The sequence below is a fragment of the Dendrobates tinctorius genome, unplaced genomic scaffold, assembly GCF_039654945.1.
Source record: "Dendrobates tinctorius isolate UK_male_01 unplaced genomic scaffold, ASM3965494v1 ptg000189l, whole genome shotgun sequence".
NCBI classification, from domain to species: domain Eukaryota; kingdom Metazoa; phylum Chordata; class Amphibia; order Anura; family Dendrobatidae; genus Dendrobates; species Dendrobates tinctorius.
The window spans coordinates 84396-107445 of NW_027361856.1; the positions used below are offsets into that span (position 1 = coordinate 84396).

At 41.9% G+C, this 23050-nt stretch overlaps 1 protein-coding gene across 1 annotated transcript in view; it reads right to left on the reverse strand.

Moving 5' to 3' along the window:
* Positions 1–23050, reverse strand: part of LOC141055617 (polycomb group RING finger protein 3) — a 152675-nt gene that overhangs the window by 38305 nt on the left and 91320 nt on the right. Inside the window, exons 3-4 of the mRNA XM_073552261.1 lie at positions 9618–9714; positions 2981–3036 (exon numbers count right to left, since the gene is read on the reverse strand). Of these exons, the coding sequence (XP_073408362.1) occupies positions 2981–3036; positions 9618–9714 (153 nt within the window). The remainder of the gene's footprint in view (positions 1–2980; positions 3037–9617; positions 9715–23050) is intronic.

A 23050-nucleotide genomic window follows, 5' to 3' on the forward strand; every position in this document is an offset into this window, starting at 1 on the left:
AGGCATCAACATAGAGTTTACAGGAGAAAAAAAAGGCATTCAAAGAAAAAAACACGGTCCCTACAGTCAAACATGGCGGAGGTTCCCTGATGTTTTGGGGTTGCTTTGCTGCCTCTGGCACTGGACTGCTTGACCGTGTGCATGGCATTATGAAGTCTGAAGATTACCAACAAATTTTGCAGCATAATGTAGGGCCCAGTGTGAGAAAGCTGGGTCTCCCTCAGAGGTCATGGGTCTTCCAGCAGGACAATGACCCAAAGCACACTTCAAAAAGCACTAGAAAATGGTTTGAGAGAAAGCACTGGAGACTTCTAAGGTGACCAGCAATGAGTCCAGACCTGAATCCCGTAGAACACCTGTGGAGAGATCTAAAAATGGCAGTTTGGAGAAGGCACCCTTCAGATATCAGGGACCTGGAGCAGTCTGCCAAAGAAGAATGGTCTAAAATTCCAGCAGAGCATTGTAAGAAACTCATTGATGGTTACCAGAAGCGGATGGTCGCAGTTATTTTGGCTAAAGGTTGTGCAACCAAGTATTAGGCTGAGGGTGCCAATACTTTTGTCTGGCCCATTTTTGGAGTTTTGTGTGAAATGATCAATGTTTTGCTTTTGGCTTCATTCTCTTTTGTGTTTTTTCATTTAAGACAAATTAAATGAAGATAATAATACCAAAGAATTTGTGATTGCAATAATTTTCAGGAAGAAACTGAGTATTACCTGACAGAATTGCAGGGGTGTCAATACTTTTGGCCACAACGGTAACTCCAATTTGCACTGTAGAGGAAAAAAAAAAAAAAAAAGATCTTTTATTACACTCACCTACAGAACAGTCTGGTCCGATGGGTGTCGCTGGTCTTGGGCCGGTGCCTTTTCTCTTCATGAGATGCCGTCCTCTTTCTCTGCTTTGTGTGGCTAACGCGTCCTACATCATCCACACTCCTGCACAGGTGCACTTCTCTCTGCCCTGCCGAGGGCAAAGCTAAGTACTGTTTCACACATGCGCGGAGAAAAGCGAAAGAGCGCCAGCACAATTCGGTAATTTGCTATGCCCTCTGCAGGGCAGAGAGAAGTGCACCTGTGCAGGAGCGCGAGGGGGAACACTGTGTGGATGACATAGGATACGTCATCCACACGAAGCAAAGAACAAGGATGACATTGCAAGATGAGACATCCATCGGACTGGACTGCCCTGTAGGTGAGTATAATAAAAGGTGTTTTTTTGTTTACTTACAGGGTGAATTGGAGTCATATATACAACATTTTAGAATGCAGTCACATGGTGCGGAAAGGTGGTGGCCGTAGGTTATATGGGAAAAACCTGATGACTGATTCCTTTTAAAGAGTACCTATCAACAATCTGGGGGTTCCCTTTTTATTTGGAGTGGGCAACCCCAGACTGATCATTTTACTAAATATGTGCACTTCTTACAATATTTTATAAAAGCATCTAATGCCCCCAAAATGGTCCAAGAAATGTCAGGCCAAACTTCCAGGTTGTGAAATTTTTACATGCAAAAAGGCATCCCACAACTATCATGGACCTTTTCACAGTGAAGGAGCGAGATCTCACTCTCTGGACTCTTCTAGCACTGCGGCGTAATTTACCAAGTTGTTACAAAATGGTAACCGCAGTAATGATGTTACGTAACAGCTTAATGAAGCCTATGGCAGCGTTGGTTAATGCAAAGATCATGATCTCACAAGATCTTACCCTTTCACTGCTAGAGTGGCAGCAGAGGGCTGTGGAATCCTGAATTCTGGAGGTCGGGGTTGTCATGCTAGAAAGTCGGGCAGTTTCGGGGGGCATTAGTCTTACTTTTTAGTATTTATTACAACAACTTATATATACACTAAAATCATCAGCTTAGGGCTGCCCAATATTTTATTAGGGTATGTTTCCACGGTCAGTACTGGCAGCGCTTTGGACGCAGCAAATGTCCGCTCCGTTAAAAGCGCTGCCGGCTTTTGTACGAGTGGTGATTCTGCATGTGTTTATTGAACCATGCGGAATCACCGCGTCCTATACATTGGACGGTGATATTTATCTTCCGGAGACTAAAGGCCCCGTTACACATAATGTCCCAGCTATCCCACCAACGATCTGACATGATGGGATCGCTGGGACATCGTTAGGCTGATTCCTGGATACCCGATGTTTACCTTGGAAACCAGCATGTACGCCGGTTTCCAAGGTAAACAGCGGGTATCCAGGAGTCGCGCTGCTCCTGGATACCCGACGTTTACATTAGAAACCAGCATCCAGCGTCGCTGAAGGCTGGCCTCTCGCTGCCACACGCAGCGATGCATGCTGGCCAGCGGGGGACCAGTGATCGAAAAATGGCCCAGGCCGATCGAGTACGATCAGCGATAACCGGCAGGGGGGCCAGTCGCTGATCCCCGTCACACACAGCAATCTCGCTAGCGAGATCGCTGTGTTTGACGGGGCCTTTAGAGTCTCAGCAAGATAAATAGACATGCTGCAGTCTAGAAAGACAAGCTGCATGTCCGGTTACACAGGGAAGTTGGAGGCGTTCCTGCACGCATAGTGGACATGGGATTTCATAAAATCCCCTCCACTATGCTGTAACATCTGGCCGCTGCGGTTATATGCAGCGTCCAATCTGCAGTCTTTACTGACCGTGGAAACATACCCTTAAAGAGCATAGTTTTACTTTTATAGACACTAAACTTTTAAATCTGCCACTTCTTCCCCAAGCTTTGAAATGTCATCGTTATATTGTAATAGAATACTACTACAGAAAGTAGAGGACATCTGCAAATATGGAAACAAACAGAGAGAAGTGAAACCATCCCTTGCAGACTCGTAAACTGAATGCTACAATTTTATACTTCTACTATTGTACAAACCATTTCAACACAATGACTCACAAAAAAACAAATGAAATGCAGATATCTAGTGCATTATTATAGGCTTTTCAACATTTACTTAACCCCATGTCATCTGCAAAGATATTGCCTACCTTCTTGGAGTCCTGGCACCAGTTTGTAAACGATATCTTGCATTGTTCGATCATGACTGTAAAAAAAAAAAAAAAAAGTATTCTATAAATAACAGCAAAAACAATAGTGTTTGGGTATCTAGATGAACATGTTATTCAGTAGATTTTTTTTTTTTACTAATACAATCATTAGCAGCCCCTAGCCTTGTTTTCATTAACACATGACTGGCACATAGTACTACATGAATACATGAAGTCAGGGTGCTCAACTAAGACATTGCTTTTCTGAGTGCCATGGTGGGGCTGCTTACTGACAATGATAGCAGGCCTAAAATTTTGTGCTTTCTTTCTCCTGGCTGGAAACAAGTCTGACTCACTGAGCTCAAAAGAAGACTAAAAAAAGAATGAAAGTTGGTGCAATTTGATTAGTTTAGATTCAGGAGCCAACCCAATACCTTTAGAGTTCCTCTGACACTTGCTAGCTGGAAGTTGCAGACAATCAGGAAATCCTCCAGGTATGGAATTATTAGTGTCCTTCTCCCAAAGATGTGCTGTCATTTCCACTACAATTTTCATGAAAACCCTTGGGGCCATGAACAGGTCAAAGGGCTAGGCTCAGAACTGAAAATGCCTGACCTGCTTGCTTATGGATAGGACCACCCTTCATAATTTCAGGTCTTTTTCATGAATTAGAACATGTTGGTTTTCATTTTTCAGGTCTATCGGGAACAAAGTTTTAGAGCAAATTTTTTTTACTCCATTTTGAAAGGTCAATACATCAGGAATTTGTTCAGATTGTTCAAACTGATGATGGTCCTGAAGGTGACATCTATGTTCTCTATCAAGGGGGGTGTGGAATAGAATCCCTTTTTTTCCCTCCTCGACTGGTACTTCAATGAGAACTTGTTTCTGAACCAGATCTGTAACTTCTGCTTCCAGGGCTAACTCTTTCTTACAAGACCTCTTTTGTCTTCCCATTTATCTTGATCAGGTTTTTCTTGGCAGTACCTTCTCCTCCAAAAGGACTTTTTATTCTCCAGGATGGACAAAATGTGAAATCCCTTCTTTCAAATCACCAGCGTTGACAAGAATGTCATCCAGAACCTGACTAAACAAATGTTCTCCATCACACAGGGTGGAGCACATTTGGTTTTAGACTGGACATCCTAAGGCTAGCATGTGAACCATAGCGCCATATGAGCAGCATTAGAAAGGCAAGTTGATCTGGCTGCCAACCTCACCAAGTGTGCCGAGGTATATGTAAGAAAGGCTACTGCTCTTCTCCTTGAATTAGTGGTAAAAAAAGGCATGTTGTCCTTGGTTTTTCTCTGCGGTGTTGCTAGATTTGTCTCTTGTGCATGCTGATAAAGTTTAGTGTTGAAAAAAAGGTCCTATTCTATAGAATCAGGTTTTGGCACAAAAAACACAGCAAAACAGGATACCTGTGTTTTTGATGCATTTTCTCCACCCATCCATTTCAATGGGTGAAAAACGCTGTAAAAAAATGCTGAAAGAAGCTCCATTGTGTAAAAAACCATGCAAAGCACAAAATCGTGATGACAAAAAAACAAGCTGTATCAGATTTCTGAAATCTCAGACTTTGCTGGTACTGTAAAATGCAGCTGAAAATTTGCATAAAAAAGCTGCAAAAATGCCGAGCGTGAACTTAGCCTTCGGTATCATCAGCCTTCATAACTAAAGGATCTCTTAGGACAGTTTTCCTCAACTCCAGTCCTCAAGGCCCACCAACAGATCATGTTTTCAGGATTTCCTTTGTATTGCACAAGTGAAGCAATTATCACCTAAGCAATACTAAGGAAATCCTGAAAACATGATCTGTTGGTGGGCCTTGAGGACTGGAGTTGGGGAACCCTGTTTTAGGATACCCATGTCTTCAAAGGGTAGATTTGCTGGATGATTTGGGCACTGTAACATCTACAGTTGTGGCCAAAAGTATTGACACCCCTGCAATTTTGTCAGATAATACTCAGTTTCTTCCTGAAAATGATTGCAAACACAAATTATTTGGTATTATTATCTTCATTTAATTTGTCTTAAATTAAAAAACACAAAACACCCCCCAATCCTGGTATGCATGTTCCCCTCACCCCCCAATCCTGGTATGCATGTTCCCCTCACCCCCCAATCCTGGTATGCATGGTCCCCTCACCCCCCTTTCGTGGTATGCATGGTCCCCTCACTCCCCAATGCTGGTATGCATGGTCCCCTCAACTCCCAATCCTGGTATGCATGGTCCCCTCACCCCCCTTTCCGTGTAGCCGCGACCAATCAGCGTCGCGGCCCTCTGTCCGTGACCAATCAGCAACGCGGCCCTGTACAAAAATATTAAAAAATAAAAAAAAAGTTATTCTCACCTTCCGACGGCCTCCTGTCTTCTTTCCACGCGCCCGGCCTCGCGTTCCCAGTAATGCTTTGCGGCTTAGACCGCTGATAACGTCGGTCTTCTTTCTCGCTCTCGCGACTTCATCAGCGGTCTAAGCCGCAAAGCATTACTGGGAACGCGAGGCCGGGCGCGTGGAAAGAAGACAGCAGGCCGTCGGAAGGTGAGAATAACTTTTTTTTATTTTAACTCTCTTTTTTACAGATTAAGGCCTGCGCCTGCCGCTGATTGGTCACGGCCGCCAGGCGCAGCTTACAGTTACAAACAGCTGCGCCTGTTGCTGATTGGTTGCGGCCTGGCAGGGGCCTGACGGCCGCGACCGGTCAACGGCGATTTCGGTTACAGACAGACACGATAAGGCGTATATATATATATATATATATATATATATATATATATATATATGAGGAATTGAGGACTTTATTAATATATAGGGCCACAACAGGTGACAATAATGACCTCATACATGATTATTATTTTTTTTGGCTACAATTTGGGACATTCCAACTATATTGAGGGGACATTAATAATGGCCCCCTTGTGGCCGCATGCATTATAATTACCGTAATTTCTGTGGCCACAATTTGGGACAACTGTATGGAGGTATTAAAGGTGCACATTTACTGTGTGTAAACAGTATAATGCATGTTACTAGGTATGGGTGCCACTGGGGAGGGAGCATTACTGCTGTATTTGAGCAGAAAAAGAAAAATTTTCCTTTGTGCCCCGCTATAGTATTGTCTATGAATGGAGGCCACTAAAGGTGACTAATACATTAATACTATATGCAACAGAGGAGAATATTTCTAACATGTGCCACCCTGTTTTTAAAGGGAAAGACAAACTGATTGGTCGTCGTTTCATACTACAGATGGACAATGACCCAAAACAAAGCCAAAGCAACCCAGGGGTTTATTAAAGCAAAGAAGTGGAATATTCTTGTATGGCCAAGTCAGTCACCTGATCTCAACCCAGTTGAGCATGCATTTCACTTGTTGAAGACTAAACTTCAGACAGAAAAGCCCACAAACAAACAGCAACTGAAAACCACCGCAGTGAATGCCTGGCAGAGCATCAAAAAGGAGGAAACACAGCGTCTGGTGATGTCCATGAGTTCAAGACTTCAGGCAGTCATTGCCAACAAAGGGATTTCAACCAAGTACTAGAAATTAACATTTTATTTAATCTGTCCAATTACTTTTGGTCCCTTTAAAAACAGGGTGGCAACATGTTAAGGAGTTGAAAACTCCTAAACCCTTCATCCAATTTTAATGTGGATACCCTCAAATGAAAGCTGAAAGTCTGAACTTCCACTGCATCTGAATTGTATTGTTTAAAATTCATTGTAGTAATGTCTAGAACCAAAATTAGAAAAATGTTGTGTCTGTCCAAATATATATGGACCTAACTGTATCTGTGACTTTCCTTCTACAGATAGGAATCTTGGCTGGAGGAAGTCATCACGGTCAACAACAGATTAAGAGGAAAAGTATAAATAAATTAGTTGAAATGGAGAGGCCACTGGCGATCAATGGATTTACCTGTATACTATGCACCATATACGATCTTCAGATCTCATCTGTATATTGTCACATGTGATCACTAGATTTACCGGTACACTGTGCACTATATATGATCTACAGAGCTCCTGTGCAGAATGTCACTGGTGATAACTAGATTTACCTGTGCACTTTATACGATCTACAGAGCTCATATTTATAAGGTCACTGGTGATCACTGGATTTAACTGTACACTGACACTATATACAGAGTTCCTGTGTATATCATCACCGGTGATGACAAGATTTACCTGTACACTGTGCACTATGTACGATCTACAGAGCTCCTGTGTATAATGTCACCGATGATCATTAGATTTACCTGTACACTATACATAATCTACAGCGCTCCTGTGTATAATGTCACCAATGATCATTAGATTTACCTGTACACTATACATAATCTACAGCGCTCCTGTGTATAATGTCACCGGTGATCACTGGATTTACCTGCACACTACTGTGCACTATATACGATTTACAGAGCTCCTGTGTATAATGTCACCGATGATCACTAGATTTACCTGTACACTGTATATGTTCTACAGAGCTCCTGTGTATGTCACCGGTGATCACTAAATTTACCTGTACACTATGCACCATATATGATCTACAGAGCTCCTGTGTAGAACGTTACCTGTGATCACTAGATTTACCTGTACACTTTATACTATCTACAGAGCTCCTATGTATAAGGTCACTGGTGCTCACTGAAGTTACGATCAACAAGATTTACTTGTACACTATGGGCTATTTACAGTGGGTACGGAAAGTATTCAGACCCCTATAAATTTTTCACTCTTTGTTTCATTGCAGCCATTTGGTAAATTCAAAAAAGTGCATTTCTCATTAATGTACATACACTCTACACCCCATCTTGACTGAAAAAAACAAATGTAGAAATTTTTGCAAATTTACTAAAAAAAGAAAAACTGAAATATCACGTGGTCATAAGTATTCAGACCCTTTGCTCACTATTGAGTAGAAGCACCCTTTTGAGCTAGTACAACCATGAGTCTTCTTGGGAATGATGCAACCAGTTTTTCACACCTGGATTTTGGGATCCTCTGCCATTCTTCCTTACAGATCCTCTCCAGGTTGAATGGTGAACGTTGGTGGACAGCCATCTTCAGGTCTCTCCAGAGATGCTCAATTGTATTTAGGTTAGGGTTCTGGCTGTGCCAGTCACAAATAGTAACAGAGCTAGTAGCGCAATAATCTTACAAGGAAGGGAGTGCTATGCCAGGTTTAAATAAGGTGTTCAATTGGGGTGGAGCCAATCAGGAACTCAGGGTGGAGACATTCAGACACAACACAGGTATAAGTATCTGGGTTAGCACAGAACTGTCCAGTGAGTTGAATAGCTCAGAGGGAAGAGCTGCTGCCGGGTGCACAATAGCTCTTGGGTTCTAGTTCTGACAGCACCATATATGATTCACAGAGCTCCTGTGTATAATGTCACCGGTGATCATTAGATTTACCTGTACACTATGCAATATATACAATCTACAGCACTCCTGTGTATAATGTCACTGGTAATGTTAGTGTTAATACTGTGGTACTTTGTTGCAGACTTACAGCTTTATCTTCATTACAGTGCAGAGGGGAAAAAGCTATCAGAGTTATTGTGGAAGGGAGGATGCTAGAATAATACTCATCAATACAGAGAAGACCATGTGTTTTATGGTACGGTTACTGACAGTATATGACTTATTCCTTCAAAACATGTTTCAAAAGTACCAGGGGGCACGCATTACGGGTGGAGAAAAAGTGATTCCGGGAGTTAAATTGGAAAGAGTTCTTTACAGATAGAGAGGTCATAATGTGGAATGCCCTACCACAAAAGGTAGTAAAGGCAGAAAATACAACCACTTTGGGCTTGATGCCCTGCTTGCAACAAATGGCATTGTAGGATATACACAATCAAGCAATAGAGAATGAATAACTGGTGAAGAAAAGTTGAACTTGATGGGACGGTGTCTGTTTTCAACCTTTATAACTATGCCAATGGTATGTATGGCAAAATTATAATAGCTAGATTCGACTGTATTCTGACCACTTGTTCTCTCTGACAGTAAATAATACGGAGAAGATTCTTTATTTCTATTAGAGATTAAATATTTGAAAGGTTAACCTTTCCCTGTCCTGTGACATTATTACATAATAGCAGTGATGCACTTAAGGTTGTCCACGGCTTTTTCATTGATGACCCATCCTTAGGATATGTTATCAATGTCTGATTGGTCGGGGCCCGACACTTGGCATCCCCACCGATCATCTGTTCTCGGCAGTGGTGGCTGCTGGCTGGAGCTGCTCGATCTTCAGGTACTGGCCATGGCAAGGTACTGGAAATCTGCTTCCTATTGATTCGAATACGAGGTGGATATGCAGTACCATGCCACGGCCACTGCCACAAGACTGAGCAGCTCCATAAGCGAGCCGTTCTGGCCGGCGGCAACTGCCATAGGTACTGAGCACAGCTGATCAGCGGAGATGCCAGGTGTCGGCCCTATCCTCTAGGAGGAGAATGATAACAGGCATTACCATACCATACAGCTGTAATGTGGGCCCCTACAATTAATTCTACTGGTGAGCGCTAGGCACCCCAGTTGGATATTTTGTTACAAGCTATAGGAGGTAATTAACATGTAATCAAGAACAGACAAGCTAGAAGATGATCTACAGAACGCTCACTTACCCTATATACTGTAGAGGGTGGCTTTGATGGATGACAATTCTACATGTTGGACATGTGTTATTTTCTTCCAAATATTTCACCAAGCAACTTCTACAAACTGTGAAAGATAAATTAAAGAAATCTATAAATTTCTTTCAGAAGTCTTTTAAACAAGTCACATGAAATGCCAATTGCTGCCTTCTTTTTAGCATACTTCATTAAAGCCTGGATGCATTTTTTTCCAGTGTGTTTCTCAATTCCACTTTTCTGACTGCAAAAGCCTAATTAACAAGCTATTCTAATTAGAATTGCTCCTTTTCTTGCTCCACCATCTGTACATTTTACCAAAGGAACTGTAACATTGCAGGTTCTCACATTTCCAATCCAACGGAGACATCTGCTGGTCACATATAACATAGATTATAAAAACCAGCCTGCATTGTGTAGCTCGCACATCACATACATCTGACGAGACAATCAAGCCTGCGCAATACAAAAAAAAAAAATACAAATTAGGCTTCCTTATATTCCATATATTTCCATCCTGATTAATAAGATTGCTTGGTCTCAAAAAAAAAAAAAAAAAAAAGTCTGCAGTCACTCCTTATGACTGCAGAGTGCCAAATCGTGACTGTGCTCAATGCACATTGTCATGATTACTTGGCATTCCGTGTGTGGGCGGTCACATGACTGCATGCTTGCGCTTTACCGCCAACCCACATGTGGCATATCGCACACTGCCATGATTTGGCAGTCTACACTCACAGACTTTTCTTCTGAGAACAGACAACCCCTTTAATGTACACTATGTTAAAATTACACTTGCACATATAGTATCCATATCTGCAATCAAAGGTGAATGTATATATCTGGAAACAAATCCAGGAGCTGGTTGCCAAGACTAAGTTTGGCGTGTGAAAGCTTCTGAAAATTAGGTTTATTGGGAAACACTTTTCTAAAATGGTTATTTAATATTTTTATTTTGAATACATTTCAGGCTACTTTCATAGTAGCGTTTTTTAGCGCTGCGCTTCGTCCGCAATACAAACGCATGCAAAAAAACGCATCATGCTTTTTGCATGCACTTGCGTTTTTTAGGCGCATGCGTTTTAACCAGTTTCTAGCCATTTTAACTGTTAAAACGCATGCAATTTTAAGCGCAGGCATGTGCATGTCCATGCGCACGCCTGCATTCCCATAGACTGTAATGCATTTTGTCGCATTCCGTGCGCATGCGTTTTCTTTTTACGCAGCTGGACGGACCCAAAAATGCAACAGGTTGTGTCGGGCACGCCTAGGCGCACACTACAAAAAAACGCATGCGCACGAAAACGCATACGAACGCGTGCAAACGCTAGACCATGCGTCCGTCATGTTAAACATAGGGGCGCATGGCAGCGCACGATGTGCTGCGCTAAAAAACGCTAATGTGAAACCAGCCGAAGCCAAATTCCACCACTCCCTTACTATATTTAAAATAACCATGTGTTTCTAATGTAGCCACTACTCTTAAAGTCTTTTGTTCTGGTGATGGCTGCCTGTTTCAGATAGGTGTCGAGTCAGTTGTAAATACACAGGGAGCACTGCCTCTCCTGCTAAGGGACGGCCATAGCAGCATTACTGGTGTTGGTCCGTCCCACATCAATGGAAGGGCAGAGTGGGCTTTCCACAGAGCCCTCATACCTCCAAAGTGGTTTGCGGTTATCTATTTATATAATTGCCTTGTAATGTTTTCATTTCCTGATCTGTCCAGATGTCACCGTATCCCAGAATTCCAAGCGGAGGAAGTTCACCGACCGCCATATTGGGACACCCAAATGATGGGTGTCTCAATATGGAAACTGCTGCTGGTACCAACCTATTGCGCGGTACCACCAGCGGAACATCGTCGCACAACACACACACTCTATACGAACACATTCAGACTCACACACTCACGTATCCTCTTGCACAGTACCACCAGCGGAACACCATCGCACTGTGCCTGCGCGAATTCCGCGCAGGCGCAGTGAATCACTCGGCTGATCCCGGCGGCACATGCGCGACATGTCTACAGGCAGAGGAAGCCGGTCACATCAAAGGGGTTTTCCCACAAGCAAAAGTTCATTTTAAAAATTATCTGTGTCTGACCGTGTACGGAGAATACCACATCTCCTGAGCAGGGGAGGAAGCAAAAGACAATACTGACATTACAGCAGGGGATCACAGTGGATTCATTTTGTGAGGTAAAATATTTCACTGACTGTTTTTAAACTATATTTTATGTCACAAAATGGATCCTCTATGGTCTCCTGCTGTAATGTCAATATTGTCTTTTGCTTCCTCCCCTGCCCAGGAGCTGTGGTATGTTCTGTACAAGGTCAGACACAAGGGTGAGAGAGACAGAGCACAGGGGGGAGACAGCTCAAACGGGACAGCACATGAAGGAGAAATACAGCAGACAAGGGGGATAGCACATGGGGTAGACAGGTCAAAGAAGAGAACACAGATGGGAGAAGTCAGCACATGGGGAAAGAGAGAGTGGATTGGTGGGTGAGCACATGGGGGGAGAAATTCTCAATACTGCAAAGCCTGCCCCCATCGTGACATTATCACCCTCCCGATGCAATAGCATCGAGCCTCCATCTAGTTAAAATAATAACCAGCAACCTTGCAATGTTACCTCTAATTATAAATCGGTTTCATACTCAAGAACAGAGGAATTTTTAATTTCATAGTTTACCGCTAATTGCCAAGGTTACTTGACATGTGTGCAGTTTATCAAAAGGTGTTCAGTTTCCAAGGCAAGGAGAGAATTCACCAAGACATTAGAGGAGAAGTCTCATGTTAGAAAATGATAGCATATTACTAGAATATGCCATAACTTTATGACCAGAAGGGATGTAACCTGTGAGACCCCGACAGATCCGGAGAATGAATAGTGTATCTAAGCTGTGAGTTTTCCCTTCACAGTTAAATTGTGTGCAACTGATTTACAGGAAACTGAATCATAGTCATCAAGTGAATAGGACCAGCTGCAGCTCGCTGCACCTACTAGGAAAAATGAAAGCAGCACTGCAGACCCTACATTTTCAAGATCACTAAATGATTAGAAAGTCCTTCAATCCCTATAACCTTGGTGCAAAAATAAGAATAGGGCAGGAATGTCAATTCTCTATTAACACCTTAAGGACCAGAGGTATTTCCGTTTTTGCATTTCCATTTTAAGCTCTCCTTCTTCCCACGGTCATAACTTTTTTATTTTTCTGCCAATATGGCCATGTGAGGGCTTGTTTTTTGCAGGACGAGTTGTACTTTTGACTAGCACCATTGATTTTACCATCACAAAAAAAAATCCAAATGCGATGAAATTGCAAAAAGTGCAATTCCACAACTGTTTTTTGTTTTTCTATATTTTACCATGTTCACCAAATGCTAAAACTGACCTGCCATTATGATTCTCCAGGTCATTACGAGTTCATAGATACCAAACATGTTTAGGTTCTTTTTTATTTAAGTGGTGAATTAAAATTCCAAAAGTTTGTAAAAAATAAATAAATAAATAAAAAATGTTGCCATTTTCCAAGACCCATAGCGACTCCGTTTTTCAGGATCTGGGTGACAGCTTAGTTTTTGCACGCTGAGCTTACGTTTTTAATGATACCATTTTGGTGGGTATACGATCTTTTGATTGCCTGTTATTGCATTTTATTGCAATGTTGCAGCAACCAAAAAAAAAGTAATTCTCGCTTTTAGATTTTTTTCCTCGCTATACCATTTACCGATTGGATTAATTCTTTTTCTTGTGAACTAGCTTGGCCCGTGCAAAATTTTCGCACATTGGTCGTCGGGGGCGCAGGCAATTTCAGAAAAAGCATGCTGGTCAAATGTAAATGTATTTCATGAGCTGATGAACACAAACAGGTATTTATATATGTAGATTGGCAATACAATAAAGTGTTTTGATAAGAGGCCAATAAATGTTTTCCGGTTGAAGTGCCACCTGCAGGTCATTGTGTCTTTCTGCAGGTTTATGAAAATGAATGTTTAAACTGTATTTAGTGATAAAATAATGAATGTGTGGTTTGTTTGGCTGTTTTCTTGCTGAAGGTAGCAAGTTTACCTTTCAAATGGTGCATCGTGTGTGTGTGTGTGTGGGGCGAAGTAATCAGCGAAAACCAGTGCATGTTTAGAAATGTGTTGGTAGTGTGCTTTAGGGTACAGCGATGCCACCTGCAGGTCAGTTTTCCTTACTACAGGTTTATGAAAATTAATGTTTAAACTGTATTTTGTGATCAAATCATGGATGTGTGGTTTGTTTGGCTATTTTCTTGCTGAAGGGGGCAAGTTTACCTTTCAAATGGTGTATCATTTGTGTGTGTGGGTGCAGTATGAACGGAGATACAAAGGAATCACCAAAAAACACTGTTTAGAAATAATAGAATACGGTAGATTGATTGGGCAATACTGAACGTGGCGATACCAAATATATGTGTATATGAGATATTTTTTATTTTTAATGGGGCGCAATTGGGTGATCTGAACTTTTTTTAAATTTTTTTAAATATTTTTAAAACATTTTTTTTTTACTTATTTCAATAGTCTCCAAGGGAGACTAGAAGCTGCGATCATCCGATCGCTTGTGCTACTTAGAGAAGGGCTGCATACTATCACAACCAGAGGGGTCTCCTGCTGACCCCAGGTTGTGATGCCAACCCACCAGCGACCCGCGGTTATGTGACACGAGCGCCGATAGGAGGAGGTAATGACGTGCTTCCTGCGCGTGCATGTTAAATGCCGCTGCCAGAGTTTGACAGCAGCATTTAACATATTATCAGCCGCCGGTAGATCACGATTCCACCTGCAGTTGTTAGGGGATCAAATCAGCTGTCATGTGCAGGAAAAAGTGCAGGCCCGCACCAAACAGGGGGAAACGTCCAATAACATTAAGGGGCTAACAATTCAAGTGCTACACTTGAAGTCAAATTCGCCAGTGTTGACTTCTACTCTGGTCTGCGAAAAAATTAAATAATAATAAAATCATTTTTGGTATTAACCATGTGAAGGATCGGGGGATTTAATGGCTGCTTACAATCCTCCTGAAAACATGTGCAGCTGTAAGAGGCTCCCTGGCTCAGCAGGGGGACAAGCCTTCTGAGCTTTAAAGTAGAAATTCACACCCCCACCAGCTTAGCTCATATCCAGCTAGGATTTCATAAAGAGAATATGGACTTATTGTACGTACTAGCCACACACCGGTTACATTTTCGAAATTTCTGGAACAGGCCGAACACCTTCCAGGGTCTCAATCCGCTCTAGCACTCCAGAGTGGGGAGATATGTAGAATGGCTAACAGGAGCCCGATAGCAAAGTCGTGCTTGGTCTCAATGAGTAGCAGAGACGCAGCCAATTCAGATGGCACCAAAACCGCCTCCCTAGGACCGTCCCATTAAGAAGTTATGAGCCATCTTAGGTTTTGGAGTCTTTAGCTGCTAGATGCAAGGGGAGGGGAATTATGTTCAACCCAGGGGCAGGAGGAGAGCGACTCAAAGGGGTTATATGCTTGTGTAAAGCATGATCCATTGCCTTTTCTCTGGGGAGGTTGCAACAACACTGTGTGGGGAGAGGGCAAGCAACAGAGGGGACCAACAGCCCCCCACGTGGCAGACCCTGCCCCCGCAAGCCAGGCCTTTAATCTGATTGGTAACTGACTATTACTTCCTGCATAGTTTGTCCTACCACTATTTTATTTTCATATCTGACCACAGTTTATGTATAACCATTTTATATATTATGTTTTGTATCGTGTGCCCTTAAGGCAATTAAATATATAAAAGGATGCTCTTTTTTTTTTTTTCATCTCGATCCACAAATCCACATGTCCGTGATCTTGGCTTAACTTTCAATGCTACCAGGGCTGGTTTCAGGCCCGATATAATCCCGTTAACGGACCGGGCTTATATCTACCGAGGAACTGGCGGCAGTCCTACCGGGCTGATTAGGGGTTGTTTCACTGGTGCTAGTGCCTGTCCGGGTTGTGAGCAAGACTACTGCCACGTCCTTGACTACATGGGCCACATTCTCTCACTCCCATTGTCTTCCTGGGCCTGTGTGGTCAGGGGGTGAGTAAAACTGTGCCAAGCCAACCTTGCGTATCCCCAGGGGGTGCGGAACGTCACATTTGTGAAAGTGAGGAGAGCATACCACGTGATCCCTCTGACATAATAGTAGAATCATAGAATGGTAGAGTTGGAAGGGACCTCCTGGGTCATTTGGTCCAACTCCCTGCTCAAAGCAAGATTCACTAAATCATCCCAGACAGACATCTGTCCAGCCTCTGTTTGAATACTTCCATTGAAGGAGAAACCACCACCTCTCGTGGCAGCCTGTTCCACTCATTGATCACCCTTCACTGTCAAAAAGTTTTTTGTAATATCTAATCTGTCTCCTCCCATTCAGTTTCATCCCATTGCTTCTAGTCTTTCCTTGTGCAAATGAGAATAAAGATGATCCTTCTACAATGTGACAGCCCTTCAGATAATTTGTAGACAGCTATTAAGTCTCCTCTCAGTCTTCTTTTATGCAAGCTAAACATTCCCAAATCTTGAAACTATTCCTCATAGGACATGGTTTGCAGACCGGTCACCATTCTGGTCGCTCTTCTCTGAGCTTGCTCCAGTTTGTTGATGTCTTTTTTAAAATGTGATGCCCAAAACTGGACACAGTATTCCAGATGATGTCTGACCAAAGAGGAGTAGAGGGGGATAATGACTTCACGTGATCAAGACTGTATGCTTCTGTTAATACATTCCAGAATTGTATTTGCCTTTTTTGCTGTTGCATCATACTGTTGACTCATGTTTAGTTGATGATCTCTTAGTAAACCCAAGTCTTTTTCACATGTGCTGTTGCTTAGCCCTATTCATCCCAATCTATACATGCTTTTTTCATTTTCATTGCCCAGATGTATTACTTTGCATTTTTCCCTGTTAAAAACCCATTGTTAGTTGCTGCCCACTGCTTTAGTTTATTTATATCTATTTGAATCCTCTCTCTTCTCTAGTATTAGCTATCCCTCCTAACTTTGTGTCATCAGCAAATTTAATCAGTGTACCCTCAATTCCTTTATCTAAATCATTGATAAAGATGTTGAACAATACAGGTCTCAGAACAGAGCCCTGTGGTACCCCACTTGAGACATTCTTCCAACTGGATGTCCAGCCATTTACAACCACTCTTTGGGTCCGATCACTAAGCCAGTTATGAATCCACCTAACAGTTGCCTTGTCCATTCCATACTTAGTCATTTTTTCAATAAGGATGGTGTGAGATACTTTGTCAAATGCCTTTCTGAAGTCAAGATATACTGTATCTACAGCATTTCCCTGATCCACCCAGTCAGTGATTCTGCCATAGAAGGAAATTAAGTTAGTCTGACTGACATGACTTATTAGTTACAAACCCATGCTGACTCTAGTTAATCACTTCATTCTTATCCAGGTACGTATATACGTAATTTGTTCAAAGATCTTTCCTGGTATAGAACTCAGACTCATCAGCCTATAGTTGGCTGGGTCCACCTTCTTCCCCTTTTTGAAGATAGGAACATTTGCTCTTCTCCAGTCTTCCTGGACTTCTCCTGATCTCCAAGAATTTTCAAAGATTACGGAGAGTGGTTCAAATATTTCTTGTGCTATCTCCTTCAGTACTCGGGTGTAATTCATCTGGACCTGGATACTTGAATTCATTTATGTTAGCTAAGTATTCCCTCTCTAGCTTTCTGTTTATAGATAGCCTGGATTCTTCTATTTGGACAGTGAAGATCAGTTGATGTTATATTTCCTTTCTGGAAGAAAATAGATGCAAAATAGGAATTTAAAAGTTCAGCCTTCTCAACATCTTTTCTTACCACTTCATCATTTTCATCTTGTAAAAATTCTACAGCATTTTTTTACTTTTCTTTTACTTTTGACATATCCCCAGAATCCTTTTTTATTGCTTTTAACGTCTCTTGCAAGCCTTAATTCATTGTCAGCTTCAGATAATCTGATTCGTGCCCTGCAGGTTCTGCAGACCACATTATATTCTTCTTTAGATATGCCTCCCTCTTTCCATTTGATAAACACATTTTAAAAAGGAAGAGAGAAATGTTTAAGTTCTGTGTTCATCCATCCTGGCTTCCTTAAATGCTTCCTATTCTTCCCTCTTTCCGGAATAGTTAACGATTGCGCTTTGAGAATCTCATTTTTCAAAATTTCTCATCCTTCCTGGACATTTTTGTCCTTAAGGATATCTAACCATTGGATCCCTCCAATTCTCTTTCTGAGTCCCTTAAAATCTGCCTTTCTGAAATCTAACCTTGAAGTTTGAGTCTTCACAGGTCTTCCTCCTCTAGTTATCCAAAATTCTAAAATAGCATGGTCGGCTACCTCCTAGGGTCCCAACCACTCTTACCTCCTCAACCATTTCCTCCCTGTTTATAAGATTTTTCCACTACCTTTTGGAAGACAAAGTTGTCAGCAAGAGAGGATAACATTTTGCCTAACCTATTAGTTTTGCCCGAGAGAGAATCCCAACAAATGTCTGGATAGTTGAACTCTCCCATGAGCATCATGTCATATTTTTTGGAGAATTTGGCCGTTTGATGCATTAAGAGTTCATCCATATCTTCAGCTTGCACACGCGGCCTGTAGTAAATGTCTACAATGGTGTCCTTTCCGTTGTTTTCTCCTTGTATTCTTACCTCCTCCTCGTTTATCAAGTCTGTTTCTCGCAAATAAGTGGTATCCTTCTAGCCTTGTATTCCAATCATATGTATGATCCCACCAATTTCTGTGATTCCAATCACATCATATTTATTTTCCTGCGTTAGAAGTTCCAGTTCTCCTTGTTTGTTGCCCATGCTTTGTGCATTTGTATAAAAACATTTTAGTTTGTGATTGGTTTCTCTTTCTCCAATATTTTTATTATTTAGATTTTTTTTGTCTTTGTTCTTCCTTTCCACTTCTATTAGCAGAGTTCTCAATAGTATTTGTCAGGTGTATGGTTTTTCCTGGCCTTTTGCTTCCCTCATTGTTCTAGTTTAAAGCTCTACTGATGAGTGTAGCAAGGTCACTTCCAAATACATGTTTTCCAGTCTTCGTAAGGTGCACCCCATCTCCAGCAAGTAGTCCATCATATAGGCAATTCACTCCGTGTTCCAGAAATCCAAATCCTTGCTGACGGCACCATCGACGTAGCCAGTTGTTCACCTGCAGAATCTTATTCCACCTCCTTGTTCCATGGCCATCCAATGGGAGGATGGATGAGAAGACCACCTGCGCTCCCAGTTCTCTCACTTTCTTACCTAAGTTTTCAATGTCACTGCAGATTGTTTCCAGGTAATTACTTGCGATGTCATTTGTCCCCACATGTATTAGCAGGAATGGGTAGTCATCTGTAGGTCTGAAGAGTCCTGATATCCTGTCAGACACCGCTTTAATTTTTGAATCTGGAAGACAGCACACTTCTCTTGAGGTTATATCCGTCTGCAGTGACATATTTTCCTCTCAACAGGGAATCTCCCATAACCACAACTCTCCGTTTCTTCTTCACATTTATCTTTCTCCATCCAGGAGGACTCTGAGGGCATACTAGGTTGTTCTTTTTGGGCAAAGTATTTTCTTGATGTATTTCTTCATCAGGTGGGATGGCGAAGTGCGGGTTCTTCACATGTGGTGGCAGCGGTGGAATTCTACATGATTTCTCTGGTGACCTCCTTCACAAACCATAAAATATTTCACATTTCAAGAGTACATCTTTAGAAAAGTATGTCGTCCAATGAAAGCTACGAGAAAGATTTTACGGTCAGTACAAAAAAATCTTTTTTTCCCTCAGTCACTTATTTGTGGGATGCAGAAACCATGGGATGTTCAAGCTGTCCCTGGGGAGGGAAAACTAACTGCAGTACTGCAGAATGAAGAATACCAAAACGGAAGGTTTCTACCCATGCAACTACTACTTTTAATACCCTTTAGCTAAGACTTGCATCCTTAGATGCAAAGGTAAGAGCTCCACTGACATGTGGACAGTAGACTAAGTGGCGGCCCTATGTAACACAAGAACAGATGCCTGGAATCGTTAGAAACAGGAGGCTTCTACACCCATGGAGGATAAGAACCTTGGCGTGACTTTCCAAATTGGCAGACTGAAATCATAGATCAATACTAGCCCTAGCCATGACATATGCCAGAGAGACCGGGTGTCCCACAAGACAACAGAATGTCCAAACTCCACTGTGATAGGTAAAGCTGCACAGCTCTGATTGTGTAAGGCTATGTGCACACATTGACTATTTGATTGCAGAAATTTCTGCAACGTATATGCATTTATACAAATTTGTTGGCAGCAAAAACTCAATGGAAAAAACGTGCATTTTTACATGTGTTTTTTGTTTCGCTTTTTATTTGTTTTTGAACAGTAGTGAATACTTTTTGGAGCCAAATAAAGATATTTTGAAAAAAGGGAAAAAAAAAAATTTGTAGTGTCCTTGTTCAACACCTTTTTTATTCCTATTTGCCTAGTCCCAGACTAAAAATACCAGCGCTCAGCTGCCCCAGAAATGGAACTTCATATCTGCAGCACCAGTTCTGGTTTTGCTTCTTCGTTTTTTCGCTCCCCTTCTTCCCAGAGCCATAACTCTTTTATTTTTCCATGAACATGGCCATATGAGGGCTTATTTTTTATGGGACGAGTTGTACTTTTGAACGACATCTTTGGATTTAGCATGTTGTGTACTTAAATGAGAAAAAAATTCCAAGTGCGGTGAAATTGCAAAAAAAAAAGTGCAATCCCACAGTGGTTTTTTGTTTGGCTTTTTTGCTAGGTTCACTAAATGCTAAAACTGACCTGCCATTATGATTCTCCAGGTCATTACAAGTTCATAGACACTAAACATGTCTAGGTTCCTTTTTCTCTAAGTGGTGAAAAAAAATTCCAAAGCTTGCCAAAAAAAAAAAATTGGCGCCACATTCCGATACCCGTAGTGTCTCCATCTTTCGTGATCTGGGGTTAGGTGAGGGCTTATTTTCTGCGCGCTGGGCTGACGTTTTCAATGTCACGGCAACCAAAATACTGTAATTCTGGAGTTTCTATTTTTTTTCCAGCTACGCCGTTTAGCAATCGTGTTAGGCCTCTTTCACACATCAGTTTTTTGCCGTCAGGCGCGATCCGGCTTTTTTTTGTAAAACCGGATCCGGCAAAATGCAATGCCGGATCCAGTTTTTCCCCATTGACTTGCATTAGCGCCGGATCGCGCCGGATGACATTGCGTTTCATCCGTTTTTTGCCGGATCCGGCTACTTGTCTCATTCCGGCGTCTGGAAAAAACGGCTACTGTAACGTTTTTTGTCTCCGGCGAAAAAGCCGGAAGCTCCGGATCCGGCGCTTCCAGCTTTTTGCTACAATGAAAGTCTATGGGCGCCGGAATGCGCCGGATCCAGAAAAAGACGGATCCAGCCACCGGATCCGTTTTTTTAAGTCTGCGCATGCTCAGATCCAATCGGCCAGCCCCCAGGAAACAGATATAACCTGCTAGACGGATCCAGCAAAAAAACGGATCCGTTTCTACAGTTCTCCAAAATTTATGCCGGATCCGATTTTTCTAAAAATAGCCGGATCCTGCCTGACGGCAAAAAACTGATGTGTGAAAGTAGCCTTAATCCTTTTTTTGATAGATCGGGCGATTCGGAATGTGGCGATACCTAATGTGTGATTTTTTTATTGTTTTATTTTGAATGGGGCGATTTAAACTTTTATGTTTTTTTCATATTTTTTAAAACTTTTTTATTTTAGCATGCTTCAATAGCCTCCATGGGAGGCTAGAAGCTGCCACAACTCGATCACCTCTGCTACATATAGGCGATGAGCAGATCGCCTATATGTAGCAGAATTACAGCATGAGAGCCGACCATCGGGTGGCGCTCATAGCAATGCCTCTACAACAACCATAGAGGTCTCGAGGAGATCTTTGGTTGTGACGGCAATGCATCACTGACCCCCGATCACGTGAACCATAGTCTAGCCCAGTCTACGGGATGACTAGCTGGCGAAGAATACCTCTTATTGAGGGTCAGTTTTTTATGGGCATTTTTTTAGACAATGTTTTCACCAAGTTTAGTGAGCTATACTATAGTTCACACTGCTTCAATTTAGGAGCAGGTGCTCTTTTCCTTAAAGACATATAAACTCTACTGGCTATTCAGCTGTTTTTTTTGTGCGTTTGTGGTTGGGTGGTGATAGGTTGGTTTTGTTTTTTGGAATATACTATTAATTTATGTTGTCTTTGTAGCCCTCTATTGCAATAGGACTACTTTTATATATTTTTGTCAAATAAAAAATATTGTTTTTATTGGTATTCAATAGGGCTTATATTTGATATTCCCCTCTTTTTCTGAGATTATCTGTATCGTTTTTTAAAAGCCCACCTTGTTCTAGGTGCTGTCAGTTATATTTGTCTTTATATATTCACTCTATTGTATCAAAAAAAAAAATTTAGAAAAAAAAAATGCCTTGGGTTTTCTTTATGGTGGTTCAACTGAGTATACCCATATATTAACAAATGCTTTAGGTCTCCCACCTGGACTTAGGGGGGCTTAGCCATATGCCGCACAGATGTTCCAGTATACAATTCCCGTTACTTGGTTGTGGCGTTCAGTATACGCTGTTTCTGCTTGCATTTTGCATCCTGACACTATGTGTTGGACTTTTTTTTTTGAGGTTTCTTTGCATAGTCTGCACCTTGGGTCTTGTGTGGTAGATTCCTGCTTCTATAGATCTTGTACTTAGTGCTTGCTCTTGTGCCACTATGATTAGTGCCTCTGTGCTGTCTCGGAGTCCAGATTTCTCCAGCCTTTGGTAGGATTTCTCCATGTCAGTCACTTCCATTATCTGTCGGTGGTATATATAGCAGTGCTTGTGTAGCTTAGTGTACATGCATTATAACTAAATTATTTCTTAGAAAAAAGAAATGGTGTGGGTTCCCCTGAAATTTTATTAACCAACAGAGGGGAAAGTGGACAGCTGGGGGCAGGTGTTTATAGAATGAAAAAAAGGGTAATACCCATGGAGCTTCTCAGGCTATTAATATCAGCTTACAGCTGTAAACTTAGCCTTTTCTGGTTATTAAAATTGTGGGAAAAAAAAAAAAAAATGATGTAGGGTCCCTTATAATTAATGACCAGTAAAGGCTAGCCAGACAGCTGCGGGCTGATATTAATAGCCTAGGAAGGGGCCATGGATATTGCCGCCCCCAGCCTAAAAACGTCAGCATTCAGCAGCCCCAGAAATGGTGCATCCATAAGATGCACTAAACCTGGCACTTAGCCTCGCTCTTCCCACTTGCCCTGGTGCAGTGGCAAGTGAGGCGATAGTTTTGGGGTTGGGGGTTGATGCTACCTTTGTATTGTCAGGTGACATCAAGCCCAAAGGTTAGCAAT